This window comes from Saimiri boliviensis, chromosome 1 (genome assembly GCF_048565385.1).
Source record: "Saimiri boliviensis isolate mSaiBol1 chromosome 1, mSaiBol1.pri, whole genome shotgun sequence".
In the NCBI taxonomy this organism is placed as follows: Eukaryota; Metazoa; Chordata; class Mammalia; order Primates; family Cebidae; genus Saimiri; species Saimiri boliviensis.
Genome location: NC_133449.1, coordinates 94,574,609 through 94,592,318, shown reverse-complemented (window position 1 = coordinate 94,592,318; position 17,710 = coordinate 94,574,609). Strand labels below are relative to the sequence as shown.

General features: G+C 46.6%; 1 protein-coding gene across 8 annotated transcripts in view; it reads right to left on the bottom strand.

Moving 5' to 3' along the window:
• Nucleotides 1-159: 159 nt before the first annotated feature.
• TGFBRAP1 (transforming growth factor beta receptor associated protein 1) overlaps nt 160-17,710 on the bottom strand; it is a 70,863-nt gene continuing 53,312 nt past the window's right edge. For all 8 annotated transcript variants that reach the window (XM_074400441.1, XM_074400451.1, XM_074400461.1 and 5 more), the window contains 7 exons: nt 16,456-16,797; nt 13,974-14,031; nt 11,918-12,061; nt 9,873-10,019; nt 9,186-9,345; nt 5,676-6,109; nt 160-3,657 (listed from right to left, as the gene is read on the bottom strand). In XM_074400441.1, the coding sequence (XP_074256542.1) occupies nt 3,481-3,657; nt 5,676-6,109; nt 9,186-9,345; nt 9,873-10,019; nt 11,918-12,061; nt 13,974-14,031; nt 16,456-16,797 (1,462 nt within the window). In that variant the 3' untranslated portion in view covers nt 160-3,480. The remainder of the gene's footprint in view (nt 3,658-5,675; nt 6,110-9,185; nt 9,346-9,872; nt 10,020-11,917; nt 12,062-13,973; nt 14,032-16,455; nt 16,798-17,710) is intronic.

The window sequence follows — 17,710 nt, the reverse complement described above, 5'->3', positions numbered from 1 at the left end:
ACATTGGGTAAATTCAGAAGCAGATAGGTTAAAATTTGGTAAAACAGTAGCAGAATTTAAGGGGTTGGCAATTCAAGTCCTCCATAGGTGCTGGGGAAAGCAAGAAGGTACAGATTCTAGAACTCTTTAGACAAGGTATGGCGTGAGTGGAAACCATCACTCCATCAAGGTAATTTTTATTTTAAAAAATTACAGAAAGAACAAAGAACTAAAAGAATTTTAATAAAATGAGCAAGTTTACATTTGTACATTTTGCATATTTGGGACCCAATCGGGGGCAAAGGATAAAGTCGCATGGACAAAGGTTTCTGTGGGAGAGCAAGCAAAAAGCAAGGGCTGCCCCAGTTGCGTCATGGCCATCCATTCAGAGCTGGGACCCTGCAGCCACCTGCCTGCGCTCCGGAGGTGAGAGGCACACGTAAGCACGCATCAGTGGGAGCTTCGCAGCTGAACTCAGCCCAGCGCATCGCGGCACGCGTGACACTCCTACAATAATACTTGATAGGCAACAGCAGATAAACAGTTCCAAAAACCAAACGGTATTGCCCATAGAATATGAATGTAAACTGAATTCTGTTCATGCTGTTTTAACAAGAATGGTTACACGGAACCTAACGAGGGGAAAAAGGTCTGATGGGTCTAATTGCTCTATTCCATGGCACAGTTACAAATCAGCGGGCCTGTAAGAAAGAACCATACATTTCTCTCAAAAATACGAACTGAGAGGCTGGGCGCGGTGGCTCACGCCTGTAATCCCAGCACTTTGGGAGGCCGAGGCGGGTGGATCACGAGGTCAATAGATCGAGACCATCCTGGTCAACATGGTGAAACCCCGTCTCTACTCAAAATACAAAAAATTAGCTGGGCATGGTGGCGTGTGCCTGTAATCCCAGCTACTCAGGAGGCTGAGGCAGGAGAATTGCCTGAGCCCAGGAGGCGGAGGTTGCGGTGAGCCGAGATCGCGCCATTGCACTCCAGCCTGGGTAACAAGAGCGAGACTCCATCTCAAAAAAAAAAAAAAAAAAAAAAAAAATACGAACTGAGAAAAGGACCTTGGAGGAGTGACAGAAAAGTTAAAGTACAGTTTTAACGTATTAGACAATTCTTCATACTGTCTTAGAATGCTGCTTCTGGTTAAGGATTTGGTAGAGATGGAAAACTGCTCAACTTTAATTCCCACAATTCTAAAGAACAACAAACATTTCGGAGTATTGATCAATCTTCACTGAAAAAATTAAAAAGACTAGTGTCGACCGGGCGCGGTGGCTCACGCCTGTAATCCCAGCACTTCGGGAGGTTGAGGCAGGCGAATCATGAGGTCAGGAGATGGAGACTATCCTGGGCAACGTGGTGAAACCCCGTGTGTACTAAGAATACAAAAATTAGCTGGGTGTGGTGACATGTGCCTGTAGTCCCAGCTGCTTGGGAGGCTGAGGCAGGAGAATCACTTGAACCCAGGAGGCAGAGATTGCAGTGAGTTGAGACTGCACCATTGCGTTCCAGCCTGGCGACAGAGGAAGACTCCATCTCAAAAAAAAAAAAAAAAAAAAAAAAAAAAACTTTCCCCGTGTTAGGAATGAGCAATTGCTAAACTTTTTCAAGACTTTACCCATTTTGTGACAGAGAAATAGAGCTTTTAATAGTGCAATGTTGCATATACGCGTAACTTGTTCTTTGAGAAATATAAACTCGAATTCACAAGTTGTCATGATAACGTATGCAGTAACACAACCATTCTACAACAGAATCACCCACAGGTAAAACACACGACCAGGCTTTGAGCTCACATCAATTCACACAGCATACAGTTGTGCTACAAGGAGAATTTCTTCATTATTTATTCTTTAGTTAATTGAAACATAGTTGGGAAAAAATGGTGCCAATTCCCCCCAGACAACACATGGATGTTTTTACTTTTTGGCCCACTTAGAATCCCAAAAGGACAAAAAAAATACATGGACCAATATTAGTACAGGAAACATGTTTTAAAGAACAGAGAATGAGCTCTTCATCCCACCTCAGTAAAGCTTGGGCTGATGAAGACAGGGTGCATTCAGGGTCCTCTCTTGTCATACGTACAAGCTGACGCTTGTTTCCCAAGCGTTATCGTAGTGGGTAGACTGTCTTTATTGTTAGTCCCTAATAGAATAAAATCAGTCATCACAATGAAGAAATTCTGAAGAGGGCAGTGAAGTGACAACAACTTCAGCTCGTCATCGATGTTATACAGAAACACAAAAGGAATCCCCGGCCTATGATGAATGAGAGGCCTTTGCTGTGTGTTCAGGACACCTCAGAGCAGGCACATAAAGTGCTGGGAGGTAACACAGCCCGTCTGGACGTCCTCGGGAGGGTGTGCCATGCAGGAGGCGATGCCCCCGTCCAGCACACACACAGGCACTTCCACCTGCTGCTGGTCCTGCTAAAGGTGTGAGGCTAAAACCGGCCTCTCCAGAAAAGAATGCTCAGTGTGTGCCGACCACGCTTCCCTTTTAATTTCCCGAGTATTCAACAGGAGGTACATTTTAACAAGAAAAAGTATCCCTAACAAACAGGACAGATGACTCCCTCAACAAGAGAGCAACTACGAACATGATACAAATTTAAATAAAAATGTTAAGTTCAACATGTTCATCATGGAGTTTCAAATCAGCAGTTGCTGTGGCAGGAAAGGAGCACATAGCTGGGCCCTTGCCTGCCATGGCTGTCCCGTGCCCGCCGTGGCTGTCCCATGTCCACGGCTTCTTCAAGGCAGGGAGGGCAGCTTCTCTCTTGGAGCTTTCTCAGTTTCTCAACAGATCTTCACTTGCTAGGCAGCCAGAAGCATGAGTTCACCCAAGAGTGAGTGCTTGGGTACACAAGGCAGAATCTTTTGGGAGATGAGAGCTGGAGAGGAAGTAAGAAGGAACAAAGGTACTTTTCCAGGGTCAGCTGTTTCTTAGGGCAAAGGCAGAGCCCACGAGGTAACCCTGGGAAAATGGGCTCACGAGTGAGCGGCGTGGATGGACAAAGTGTCTCTGCAGTAAGGGCAAGGCCGCCCCCCATGAGGCTCTGCGCACTAGCCACTCACCCAGGCAAGAGAGGGCTTCCTCTTCAGCCATGCCGAAGCCACGTTTCCAGTGCAAACATGAGTCTAAAGGTCGGAGTGTGGGGGTGGTGTTGGAATCCCCAACCTGAGTCTGACTGCACGAGGAAGACTCCCTTTTTTTTCAACGTACACCTTTGTCTTGGATTAATAAGTGCCTGGAGAGGTGAACTCTTGCATGTCTCTATTTTGGGGATTTTTAAAGGTTTTCCATGAACATTCATAGAGCCTGGTCAGCAGTGAGGAGTCCTTGTTGTGTGTGGACGGAAGGCTCCCTGGCACCCAGATGTCTCCCTTCGTCCTGGCTGACATAGAGCATGATGATCGTCTGCTCTTCACGTCCAGCAGGCTCAGAAAGAACTCGGAGTTTCCCTCGTGCCCTCGGGCCAAGCTTTTCAAGTCCGAGTGCCAGGGCTGGATGAGCTGGGGTTCGTGCGTCTGCTGGCAGCACAGTGGGTGTGCACAAGACCACCATTTGGGTATCTAACAAACACAGGCTCACAGAAGGGATTCTGGCATATCTGACAAAGCTTTTTGTCTGAGAGCCGAATTGAGCTTCCTTTCAACTTCATCTGCAAAAAGAAACCAAGACTGAGCATGTTGTCATGTGTTAAGTATACTTTTTTTTTTTTTTTTTTTTTTTTTTTTTGAGACAGAGTTTCGCTCTTGTTACCCAGGCTGGAGTGCAATGGCGCGATCTCGGCTCACCACAACCTCCGCCTCCTGGGTTCAGGCAATTCTCCTGCCTCAGCCTCCTGAGTAGCTGGGATTACAGGCGCGCGCCACCATGCCCAGCTAATTTTTTGTATTTTGAGTAGAGACGGGGTTTCACCATGTTGACCAGGATGGTCTCGATCTCTTGACCTCGTGATCCACCCGCCTCAGCCTCCCAAAGTGCTGGGATTACAGGCTTGAGCCACCGCGCCCGGCTGTGTTAAGTATACTTAAAGTGGCTATGTTCTAGTTTTGCAGAGTTGACATGCGTGACTCCATGGGTTATTTTTATGAGACTTTCTTAAGTATCAACTTCTTGAAACAAAATACTAATGGTGTAAATAAAACCACCCTTAGTAACTGGAGAAGTAAAAAAGCTACACAAATGCTTTTCTTATTTCACAAAAGTAATTGCTGCTTGTCTGGCTGAGGCATATCTACCCAAGATCCTCTCCAACATTCTGTGGGCTCTGATCATTTCAAGCACGGCCTATTAGAAAGGCATGAATGTTAATGCCGCATGGGAGCACACAACAGTCGAATTTCAGGGGTCTCTCGTTTGCAAATAAGAAAAGTAAAGCACAGACAAATAAGGGATGTAGTCAAAGTTATATAGCTAATGAATGGCATATTCCTGGCTGGTCCTGGGAGACACCCTTTTGTTTCCTTAGATGTAACTGGTGAAACTGAGTCTTAATGCCATGGGTCCCTGTCTGATAACTAGGACTTGAGTTCTGAAAGTTATGAAGCTTTCCTACACAATTCACCTTTCTCAACCCAGGCAGCTTGGTCTATTGGCAGGATCAAGCAGCAACTTAGTGATTCGTCCTGCACTCCTTAGTTGCATCAGTCATTCCACAAACATGGACTAGAAGCCTTCAACATGCCAGGCACAGCCCTACGGACACTGAGATAAAGAAACGAAGTTCCCTGTCCTCGAAGAACCCAAACTCTCATAGTACAGGGTGACAACTGTGAATGCAAACACTAAGTAAAAGGTGGGTGAAAGAGAAGGTGATTACTTAAGAGGTCTGAGATGGCTTCGCAAGGGAAAAAATACTTTGGCTAAGTTCTGACTGGGCACTTAATGGGCCCAAAGAAAAAGCTAAGAATATCCCCGGCAGTGGGTACAGCATTTACAAAAGCAACCAAGTATGAAATACCAAGTCACGTCTGGAAAGTTCTGCTAAAGCGAAGATGTGCTGGAAAGCAAAGGTGGGGGAGATGGGCTGCATCTTCCAGGCCAGGGGGCGCCAGCAAAGGCTTCTAAGTGTGAGGGGAACACACCGGATTCCCACTCTGGAAAAAAAGACTCTGCCAGCCATGTGGAATTCAGGACCACAAGAAAGAAGTCTCCAGAAGGGGAGTACAGCATGGGGACCAAGAATGTGGGGTTCTGAACTGGTCTGGGAGGCAGCTCTGGGTGTGCCCATTTCCTGAGCATGTGACTGCTCTCTGCCTCAGTTTCCTCTCCTGTGAAATGGAGATGCTGACAGCAGATACTGCATAAAACGGTCATGATGACAAAAAGCTACCCTGACGTAAAATGCTAGGTCAGTGCCTGGCACACGGCACGTGCTGGGCAAGCACCTGATATTCTGCTGCTGCTCTCCTCCCCACAGCTCTCCCGCAGACTCTCTTAATAACCAGCATCCAAAAGGCGAGAAAAACGACACCGATGTTACACATACCAGCCCAGCCTTTGCCTCGGCCCACACAGACCTCAGTTTCTATGAGCAGGATCAGATTTTGATGTGTTGTAGTCACAGGGACCGAAAAAAAGAAAAACTGACAAAGACTCTTTTTCCATCAGTAAAGTCTACCTTCCATACGATGCTGACTGGCCAGGAAGCAGCTCCTGAGGATTGGCACTCACCTTATCATAGGTGTAAATTAAGTTTTCTGACTTGGCCAGGCCGAGAGCCACCTGCATGGTCCTCCTGGCGTGGACGCTGCCCCGCACGGCCCCTGTCAGGAATGGGCAGAGGAGCTGCACTGACCAGGTGTCGGGCAGCATCTGCAGCACCTGGGCTGCGTCGAATTCGGTGGCGTGGTGGTTTAGCAGGTCCATGGCGGCCACTGCCAGCTCATTGGCGGCGGGGCCGGCCCGCAGGTAGATGGCCAGCAGCGTGTGGAAGAGGCGCTGGCGGTGGGGCGGGTCCCGGCCCTCGGAGCACCACAGGCAGTAGTTCTCGGCCGCTGCAAAGTCCCGCAGCTCATGCACCAGGATATGCAGCGCCTTCTCATGCTCACCCAGCTTCCCGTGCAGGATGGCGCTCTCCATGGGCAGGCCAGCTCCCTGCAGCCTCTCTGTGAGACAGAATCCATGGCTCAGAAAGAAAGGAGACTGCTGGCCACCTGCCCAGCAACTGGCCTCCTGGGCTTCAGGAGGGGCAAAGTCAACCTGGTTCCCTCACAATGCCAAGCGCTGCCACTCAGATAACTGACGGAAGGTTTTCTTGCATTTTCACACTGTGGATCCGGGTGTTAGTAAAACAGAAGGCAGACTACTCAAAAGCATAGCTGGGCCACAGAACAATTCCTTTTTCCAGCATTTAGAGGATGAATATAATAAATGAACCACAACCTCAGACAGGCCCAGGGGCTCAGTATCAGCCTTCCAGGTCCCCAGTTACTCCATCATCACTGCTATCCTTTCAGGACAGTATCTTTTGACTAAAACTGGACACTAAGTCCCCTAAAATCCTAACAAATACTACTTCCCCCAAAAGGTGTGCTGAACCCCTTTATTCCGATTTAAAATAGATTTCATGGAATGGAATATGGGCTCACACAATTCAAAATCCACCTCTACATTATTCAACAAAAGGTTGCTAACAATAGGATTTTTTATTTGTTTCACCTGCAATTAAGTTTCCAGGTCCTAAGGAAAAGGACATAACCCAAAGGAAGCACCATTCCTGACCAAGGCCCTAGCCTTAGTGGGCTGTGTCTCACTGGCAAAGTCACCTTGCTTCCCACCCCATCTGTAACCTCCACCCCAGCCCGTCTAGAACTCCACCACCCTTATCTGCATTCTAATTAAACTCTGAGTCTCTAAGGACCAGAAGCGAGTCTCACCTGTCTTTATATCCCCAAGAGATTATAAGATCTCTTCCTACTGTGAAGAAATGTTATGAGGACAATCCTTAGTTCAGGGTCAAGGCTAATAATCACATTATAGGCATTTGAATCTTGTCTGTCCCTCAGGCCTGAAGAACATGGCAGACATTGCTAGCCGCATAGGAAAGGGCTGGCCCTACAAGGTATGTCCCTTATAGTGCTAGACACAGAAGTCACAATATGCATCGCCTTCAACCTCACAGTAGAAGGCCGACAAATAATTACTAAGCGGCTGCCATAGTTAAGGCCCCAGGAGAGGCACAAAGACGATTAAGAAAAGATCACCGTGGTGATTTATACTTCCACATCTATCATCTCATTTATATTTGCATCCCACAGCCACCCTGAGGGGACAGGCTGGGGTGGAATCATTTTTAAAACTTCCCTAGACTGACATCTCCCCATGTCATCTAACTAAGAAGGGATATCAAATTAGTGTTGGGTTTCCAGTGCTCCTCCCACAGTGCTACAGGGGATACCTTCATTGCTAGAAAGCTCCCCTGTGCTACCTGCAAGCACAGACTTATATCTAATGACTGCTCATAAAGGGCCTCTTCCGGGAGACTGCCTCTGACCCCTGTGCCCCTTCTGCCCTAAGACACAGTTTGTGGGTTCCTCAGCCCATCTAAAACTGTACCAGCCCTTATCTGCATTCCAATTAAACTCTGAGTCTCTGAGGACCAGGACCAAGTCTCATCCATCTTCACATCCTCAACGCACAGTGACACACTCTACATGCTCAAAAAAGCTGGCAGAATGCAAACATCGATCCACACACTTGTGGCTGGCCTGAGAGTTTTATAAGGAGATTTGTAAAGCAAAGAGGGTAAGTCAGGAGTGAATAAAAATATTCAATAGCTGGTACACTCTGGCAATGGTCAGTCAGGGATGGTAGCTGTGAGTCAACAAGAATTCACATCGCGGATCGCCACAGAAAGTCCTAATGTAGGTGCAGGTGCAAGCCAGAACTAGTGTTTGCTGGTCTCATGAAACACCATCCCACACCCCTGTTCTGACTCTACCGCACATTGGGCTGTGTGACCTGTGGCAAGTGGGGTAACCTCTCTGAGCTTCAGTGCACTCTTCTGTAAAAATGGAGGAATGACCGGACTCACTTCACAGGGTTGCTGTGGAAACTGTATGTCATGAGGCAGCCTTGGTGTTTTGACCTGTGCCTGGCATATCCAGTCAATCCTCATTATTTGTGGATTCTCTATTTACAGAGTCATCTACTCGCTGACATTTATTTGTAACCTCCCAATCAACACTTGCAGGAATTTCAAGGTCATCTGTGACAAGCACAGAGCCTGACACAGAGCGGGGGCCACAGGAGCAGCGCCCCCACTCCTTGCTTCATTTCCATTTCAGGGGCTATTTAGTGCTACTCTTTTTTGCATTTTGGTGCCTTTTGTTGGTGATTTCAGCTTAGTGCTGAAGTGCTGCCTGGCACTCCTAAGCTCTGTGGAGACAACATGTGTGTTAGACATGCTTTGTTACTGGTCAAAAATGGTATTAAAGGCCATTAAAGAAAAACACGTCACTAAACCCAGTGAGTATAAATCCAGAAATTCTATGTCTAATGTGGCAAGAAACTAGTTAATTCTACCAGTCGCAAGCACTGTGCTGCACGTGGAACTTTACACAATACAGAAACGGTGGTCTCTGTACCCCTGAGGAATGGAAACGCAAATCCCCTCCAAGACACCTGCAATACCTTCTTGCTTAGAGCTCGAGGGCCCTGAGCCTTAAGCAGCCCAAGAGTGGCCTGCTGGGGGCAGTGCCTACTGCAAAGGCTTGATCAGAGACTGGAGTCATCAGAGGGAACTATGACCCAGTGCTCTGACACTGAATAAAGATGCTCAAAGGTAGGGTCAAGACACACACACCAAAAGCTACCAGGGAGGTGCCAACATCATCAATCAAAAGGCAGTGTGCATCTAGAGGCACAAGAAGCCTCACTTCTCCCTCCAGGGAAGCTGACTTTATCAAAAGAGGCTCAAGGGCCACATGTGGTGGCTCACGCCTGTAATCCCAGCATTTTGGGAGGCAGAAACAGGAGGATCACTTGAGGCCACAAGTTTGAAACCAGCCTGGGCGACAAAGCAACATCCTGTCTTCATTTAAAAAAATATTTTTTAAAAAGAGGCTCAAGGAATCACCCCATGGGATCAACCAGGAATTGTGCCAAACCCTTCTCTCTGCTTCCTCCCACCCACTTGATACGAGTTTTTCTAAAGGGAGACAATACTGAGATCATCCTCACCGATGAGAAAGTGGACTCGGTATAAATCGGACTTCTGGAGCAGACGCCGCAGCTTGGCCTGCGTCTCAGTGGCCTCTGCACCCTCGCCGCTGGCAGAGGCCCTCTGCTGCAGCACCTCTTCCAGGTAGAGCACAGCTAAGTTGGTGTGATACTCTTCTTTCTGCAGGAAACAGTGGGAGCCAAGCAAACAGACAGTGTTTTCAAGTGGGAAGGCCAAAGCTCTCCCCCGTCAGCCAAGGCTTGGACATGGGAACGGCGCTGACGTGAGCTGGGCGGACGCTCACTCGCTGGATCAAAACCTTCTCAGAAACCACAATACAGAGATGCATTGACCATCTATGGGGAATATAACAAAAAATCACCTCTCATTTTGAGAAGTAAGGGCCACAGGATTTAGGTAACCTACAAAAAGGTATAGCTCCTTTTATTTCCTTTAAGGATTATAACAAAGAAGGAGAAGAGAAGAAAAATAAAAGCTGAGCAGACGTGAGACGGAAGGAGAAATAATAAAGCTACCTATTGCTCCAGGTCTCTTCCCGCAAGTCTCCAGGCCCCCATTAGACCATCAACAAGTAGGATGGTGCACCCGGGGAACAGACGTTACACAGAACCACATGCCAAAAAGTGTTCTAGTTCAATCCTGTCTTTCCAGCCCACGCTCTTGAGTCTAAGTTCTACAGTGCTCACCTGCAGTCTCTTGTCTATCACGAGATGTTCCAGATACTTCACAAGGGCTTTAGGGTATTTTTTAAGGCATTTGATAACATCGTCTGGATTAAAACTATTCTTCTGTTGTTCATCCAAAGGTCTCTTGGTGAAAACCTGAACTCCGACCTGAAAGAGGGGAAGCAATACAGCGACTGTACTTTTTAAACCCACTTTTTCTTCATTTATTTTGGTCACTGCATATTAAAGCTTTGGATAAAATCATCACTTAAAATATAATGACATATTCAACATGTACAGCTTTTTGTATGTCAATCATATCTCAATACAGTGGTTTAAAAAATATAATTATAGAGAAAAACAGCCCAGCATGAAGCACTGTCAAAGGCCAGAGGGCAACAAATCAAGATAGAAAACGCAGCCTAAACTCTGAAGCCCTCCTCACACACCCTGTGCAAATTGGAAACTGAAGAAGAAAGCATTTATTGGTGACAGATGTTGACAACCCATGGAGTAACAATTTTATAATATTAAGATCATCCAAGAACAAGCATGGCCGGTAGCCGGACAGTACTGTATGTGAAAAGATATCGAAAGCGCTGAAATTTCTGTACAGTAAACTCACTTCTCTGAACATGGATTATCTACTCTGGGTTAATTTTGATAGGTGGTTCATCTGAGCTCTGAGCCTCCAGTCCCTGAGCAAGTTTCCAGGCTGCCTTCCTGTGTCTATCAAGTGGAGGCACTGGTCCAATCCTCTGGTTCAAGGAAAGGACAGTGAGGCAGGTAGGAAAGCAGCTCTCCACTGCACCTCCTTCGAGCCCTTATGTGTTCAGGTTCTATCCTGTGCATGCACACATGCACCCCCTATAAGCCCAATACATACATATATCAAGTATTATGGTACAGATTTTGGATTCTGTAAGCCTGGATTTGTGTCCCAGCTTTACCAACTATAGCCTCAGCTTCTTCACCTGTAGCTAATGCCCACTGAGGGGTTGCTGTGATGTTTAAGCAATGACCTTTGTCAGGTGACTGTCCACCAGGTAGCACACTGAATTCCGTGTATGTTCTGCTGCTATCATCTATGAGCATCGGGAGAGGCCTAAACTTTGCAACGGCACTGAGATCCATGTTGCAGGTATGTGTGAGTGGGTCAAGATGTGTTCTGCAGGCAAAGCAAAGATGGAGTCACAGGTACACAAAGGCAAAGCAAAGATAGAGTCACAGGTACACAAAGTGCCAGTGCCTGGTTCTGATTTTCCAGGGAAGGCAGCACCACAGAGGATATGAGAGTATATTCCAACTCGGGTTTTAGAAAGGCAGATGCAGCACTCAGAAACTCTCCATTCAGGACCAAGGTCCTGCATCAGAAAGCTCATTTTGTCTCTCTGAGGGGACCCATGGAAGCGTATGCTTTTCACGGTGAGAACTGAAAAGCTTGCTGTGTTCCTCCCAGTAACCCGTAGGGCGGTACTAAGGATACTGTCCTAAGCCTGCTACCTCCGCTCTAGCCAACAGGTGCTTTTTCACTGCCAGCATTTCTGTCTCCAAGACAGGCCGAGTCTTGCTCATGGCTCCCCTCCCTCCTCCAGGCCCACAACCTCCATGTTGGCAGTGGTGGGAGCAGGGATGAGGGCAACAGGCTGCCCGGCGTGGCCCAGGTCTGGGTGCTTCCTCCTCCCAAGGATCAAGTCCTGCAGGATAGCCACCTAATCCTGCTCCAGAAAACAGCAGCGTCAGACTTCTGAAGGGTTGAGGAGCAGAATGCACAGACACAAGTTCATAAGAAGACACTAAAAATGCAAGCTGGCTATGCGTCTTGCTTTTCTATAAAAGCGGCTTGCCCCAGCAAAGGATTCTCAATGCAGTGTTTCAGCAGCAAGACGCAGAACTGCCCCAGAGCTGGATCCAGAGAACTCAAGGGAAGTATTAAAAGGGGCACAAAGAAAAAGAGGAGGAGGTTGAAATGTAGCCTTCTTTTCCCCTCCTAAAATCAAAGTTTTTTGGACCTATTTTTACCACTTGCCCCTAGCAAAGATAATGCCTTTTTGTGAAGCACAAACCTCTTCACTTTTCTGCAGGACCCAATCAGCATAGGCCCACACTAGCTCCTTGTCTAAGCAGTAGGTAAGAAAATCCACGATGTATTCATACAGGTCTGAGCGTGTGGAGTCCTGGACATCGCCATTCACAATGTTCACCCACAACTAGAAAGGAATGGAAAAGAGAAAAAAATCATTAACGGTACTTATCTCAGAATTAGCCGAGACAGGGCATATGTTTACTAATCTGGCTTTTTAATACCTTTTAAAGTAGTTGGAAAAACTGTAAATGTTTAAATCAATTTTAGTTTTTTTGGAGAAATAAAGAAATGTAAAAATATGCAGTCTAAGAAATGAAAAAAATTAAGCCCCAGCTTCTTTTCTCTTTCTTTTTTTAACAATAACAGGGTAAACAGAAATTATGCAGGGAGGTGAATATATTAAGAATGTTTCTTCATGAAATAAACAAAACGGTTGCTGATGACATCCTGACATAGAAGAGATTCACCTACCAGCATCAGCCAGGTTCTCCGTCACAGAGATTCCTGATTTTGAAGTCCCCTTTGGAATGCGACAGGCAGATCTGTGCATTTAGAAAAGCTTTGGTGACTCTGTCCCCCACGTTCTCACTGCCTTTTGTGCAAGGGGCTCAGGATAGACTCCAGTGATAAAAGCCTTTTGCTCTTTCAGCCAGAAACTTCTCTACCGTGTTAGGTGAAGCTGACTTTCAGGACCATGGGATGAGGCAGCATCATGTGGGGGTGGAAAGAATGGCGGTTGCGTGGGTTCCTTCTGCACGACCTGCACGGCGTGCCTCACCTTCCTGCACAACACACCACCCCTCCAAGCCACAGCACCAGGAAGGAGCCCAGAGACAGGGGTGGCATATGAATTCTGGAATTCTGATGTCAGCATACGAACACATTTTATGATACTAGTTTCTTCAACACAGAAACCCCCCCCAAACCAAATAATCACACATACCTTGAAATGTGCCATTTTAGATAAAATCCTAGCACATATAGAGATTTATTCCATATCACTTCAGGTTTGCAAGTCTATCTCTCTACAGCTCTGCTAAGGTTATTACTCTACTTATATAAAGCTGTAATTTTGGGAACACCAGGTTTTTGAAAATGAAAATTTTATCACTGACACCCAAATATCTATTCTTGGACATTGGGTACATGTTCATGGGAATTCCCCCCATCCTTTTTTTTTTTGTTTGTTCTGCTCTGCAATCAGGTTACCACAATAGTCTCTCAAAGCAATCAAACACCAAGTACGTGTTCAGTCTTGCCAGAGTCATAAGGTTCACTTTAGCTTGGTGAATATGGCTGATGCTCTTGGCCCCTCACAATAAAAAGCAAAAAGGCACATCATGAAATGACATGGTATAATACAAGTGCATAATTAATAACGAAGGGGAAAAAGTCTCCTGAGAATGTGAGATGAGGTTTTTCTCAAGATCAGTAGCAAGATATAAGATACAAGATCTGAGAGTGCTAACAAATCGATGAGATTTCAATTGGGGTGCAGGACCCCTGCCAGGCCAATGGAGCGCTGGTTCAGATCCCAGCTCTACCAGACAGGTGGCTTTGTGCAAGTGACTGGCCTGCATCAGCTTTGGTTTTGTCACAGGTGACACAAGGATAGTAACTTACCCAGCTCACTGGCAACAGTGATCGTCACTAACAGTAGAAATGATAAATCCAACTGTCATTCACTGCCTACATTTTCTGTTTAGATGGAAAAGGCAGCTTAAACCCTGAAAGGCAGTGCTATATTATGACCTGTGGCTCTGTGGGATATCATATTTTCATTTCTTAAGTTTTCAAAAACTCAGTATTGATAATGTTCTTTAAAGAGATGGAAAGATAATGAGAAGAAAACTCCTTGGCCAACATTTCTCAAGGAATTCACTCTCTAAAACAGAATCATTTTTGCTCTGTATAAAAGGGTATACATCAGGCAAAAGTGGTCTCTATCAACTTGTGAATTTTTTTTTTTAAGTAACACTAAGTATTACTTACATGGTACTGATTTTAAAATCACTTGGAAATGCTTCTAGACTCACCTGAACCGCAGCAGCGTCTTGGTTATTATAACGATAGAGCAGTCCAAGTGCAAAATACCTGAAACAGAACAATGTGGTAAGTACAGCCTCTCCCCATCAGCTCCTGGAGGCGACCTCTGCACAGTGACACACTCAGATATTCTAGTCAACTTGAGTTCAGCCTGGGCACAATGGCTCATGCCTGTAATCCCAACACTTTGGAAGGCCAAGGTGGGTATCTGGATGGCTTGAGCCCAGGAGTTCAAGACCAGCCTGAGTAACAACATCGTGAGATCTCGTCTCTATTTAAAAATTCAAAAAAAAGTAACCAGGTGTGGGGTACACATCTGTAGTTCCAGCTACTTGGGGGTGCTGAGGTGAAAGGATCACTTGAGCCCAGAAAATTGGGGCTGCAGTGAGCCCTGATTGTGCCACTGCACTCCAGCATAGGTGACAGAGACCCTGTCTCAAAAAATATACGTGTGTGTGTGCATGCGTATGTGTACGTGTGTGTGTATATATATACACACACACACACACACACACACACACATATGTACAGTTCAACAACAACAAATAACCAAAGGATTCTCATTTCTGTTTATTTACTTATGGTACTAAAAATGTATGCTCTATCAACTTCAAAAAAGAATCTGATTCCAATCTAAGATGAGCTGAAAAAATAAGCTACGGAAAAATCACATCTGGAATTGCTTTACAATTTGTTTCAAATATTAATATAATTTCATATGTCTTTCATCTACCACTATTAACCTACATGAGGTACTAGAAGAATATGCAGAAAGTACGCTTCCTAACCAGTGACTGAGAAGGAGGGCAGGGGGTCCCAACATGAAGAACAGCAGGAAGTGCCAGTGTCCGGCCCTCAGAGACCAGAGTCACGGAGCATCCAGGGGAGTGCCTAGAGTTCAGGAACCTGGGTTTCAAGTCCAGCTTTGTTACTTATAACCTGCGTGACATTGAGTATAAGTAGGTTAACTTCCCCAGCCTCCATCTCCTCACCTATAAATGGAAAAGATCAGCAATAGCATTGGCATTGCCTGGGCAGCAAGCCCTTGGCACCCTCCTAAAGTCTGCAGGGGTGCCACGCTCCTGGTCCTCCTCCCAGCAGGAAACTGGAGTAAACGGACCAGAGAGAGGTCAGGCTTCTTCCCTCTAAGAGCACACTCTAAAGATATTGAGGTATCTGCTTGAATCCTTCTGTTTTCTTTAACCTTCTGGAAAGTCAGGCTGACTCTACAGATCCCACCATCCCTCGTCACTACCATGAGGTGGTGGTGTGCTTTCTGGCTCCTGAAGAAACTAACATTGATTCCATAGCATATCCAAATAGCTGATGGAAACTGCTGGAAAAGCCAGTACCCATGTGGAAGGCTCTGACATCTTAGGCACCTAAATGAGACCCAGCACAGTGACCCCAGGGTCTCTGTGGGAGTTCATCCACACTTTTGTCATGTTGAATCCTTCACAAAAATCACAGAGCAAAACAAACTCTTACTCTGTAAACGAAGTTGAGGGATCCAACCCCTCTCATTTTTAAAGATAAGAAAACGGAGGCCTAGAATGGTTGGGCTATGTATTAGCTGCCCAGAATGGGGAAGCGGCTGGCCCTAACCAAGCCAGGCACTATGCATTAATAGCCCATGGGGTACATAAGGCCATCTACTAACTCATACATGTAAGGAAGGAAGAGTTTTTTGTTTTTTGTTTCTTTGAGACGGGGTCTAGCCCTGTCCCCAGGCTGGAATGCAATCGTGTAATCATTGGTCACTGCAGCTTCAACCTCTGGGCTGAAGCAATCATGCTTCAGCCTTCCAAGTAGCTGGGACCACAGGTGCACACCACCACGCCCTGCTAATTTTTTTAAATTTTTAGTAGAGATGAGATCTTACTATGATGCCCAAACTGGCCTTAAACTCCTGGGCTCAAGCAATCTGCCCACCTCAGCTTCCCAAAATGCTGGGATCACAGGTGTGAACCCCCATGTCCAGCCAAGGAAAGTGGAGTTTAAATTCCTACAATCAACAAGATCAGCAAGATCAAGAAGCCTCCCTTTGAATCTATTTATCTACACATTTATTCAATTCAGTTGTCAGTAACTAAAGTGCACTGTAAATTTTGCCAATAAACATGTGGCATCTTCTACAAGTGAATCCAAGGTTGACTAGAGAGGAAATTGAAAAATAACTTCATTGACTCAAAAGCCCGTTACTAGTTCCAAACTGTACTCCAAATCATTCAAGAATGGGTATGAGAACAAATGCCCTCTAACACCCCTTCAAGTGGTCTGCAGACGGTGGTGACAGTGAGGGCACCTAAGGAGCACGTGCATCTGCTGTCCCTACGATTTCATGGCAGTCACCTATAGGTCCTGGGGAACGCAAACATCACACTGGCTTAGTCAGCTTTATGAGGATTTCCCCAGCAAAGGGCCTCGGTAAGGGTGTAGAAGCCCTGGTTGTATCGGGAGGAGAGCACTCACTTTTTGTGCTTCTCTAGCCAGGCGGCACTGTCCGTCAGAAGACAAAAGTTCTCGGTGACAAGGAGGTCCAGCAGGCTGTCGTGGTCGGCCTCCGCGTACAGTTTGAGCAAGGCTGTGTCGATGTCCTCCTTGTAGCCGTTTGCTACCTCTGTGCTGCGGACCTCGTTCAGGTAGCTCATGAGGAAGCGTTTGCACTTGGCCATCTTCTCCTGGTCCCCCTGGGTCAGCTGGTTCAGGTCTGCGTACTCATGAAGAGGAGGGTGGGACCGGGTGAAGGAGGAGGAGGTGGGCAACAGGAAGGGGTAGAGAGAGATCAGCTCCCGGACATCAAGCTGGCCGCTTCTGCAATTACAGTGTCAAACTAAATGAAGCAAAAAGAGAGAAGAGTACACATAGGCACACAAAACAGCACTGGAGGGGAGTGCACAGTGGCACACGTTCACAGGGGGCTGGGGAGCTGGGGACAGGGTAAGCATGTCGGAGCAACCGTTCTAATCTGCAAGCGCAGCAAAGACCATCCAACTGGGTGTTGACACCTGGCTCCCAAAAAGAACAGGGGACGAAGGTAAAAGACATGTACGCAACTGGTGTGAGAGTGGAACATCAAAATGCGTATGATGAAGTGAATAGCCAGCTGAGCCTGGAAACCAAGGCAGAAAAAGCAACACCTAGGATAATACACCATCAGCGTCTGCAAAGGCAGCATCGCAGCTCTGCGGAAACCAGCATTTTCCTGGCACTAAATTACAAGCAGATTTGTTGAATGGTCCTGAAAGAAGGGACTTTACAGAAACATTAACTTACAACTTCCTCACCAATATCTCACAACAGAAGACACAGAAGTATTCATGTGGCCATTTCTGTGGGGACTGTCGTAGAACTTCAGAGTGTAACATTCAGATGCAACAAACAGTTCCTTTCCCATCTCCTCCCTGGAAGCTGCTCATCTTGGCTACAATCAGAGCGGGAGCTGTGGATCTCAAACCTAGCCCAGCTGCGGAAAACCTCCCGAGGAAACAGAAGCAGGGGCCACCCCACCCCAGACACATGAAACGGGGAGGAAGGGCCCAGGATCCACGCTGTCTGCGATGTTCAGTGCATCCTCCTTCACCCAAGCTCTGATCACTGTCCTCCTCTACTGGTTTTCGCTTCTTGAGTTCAGGAACCTGGGTCTCAAGTACAGCTTTGTTACTTATAACCTGCGTGACCTTGAGTATAAGTAGGTTAACTTCCCCAGCCTCCATCTCCTCACCTA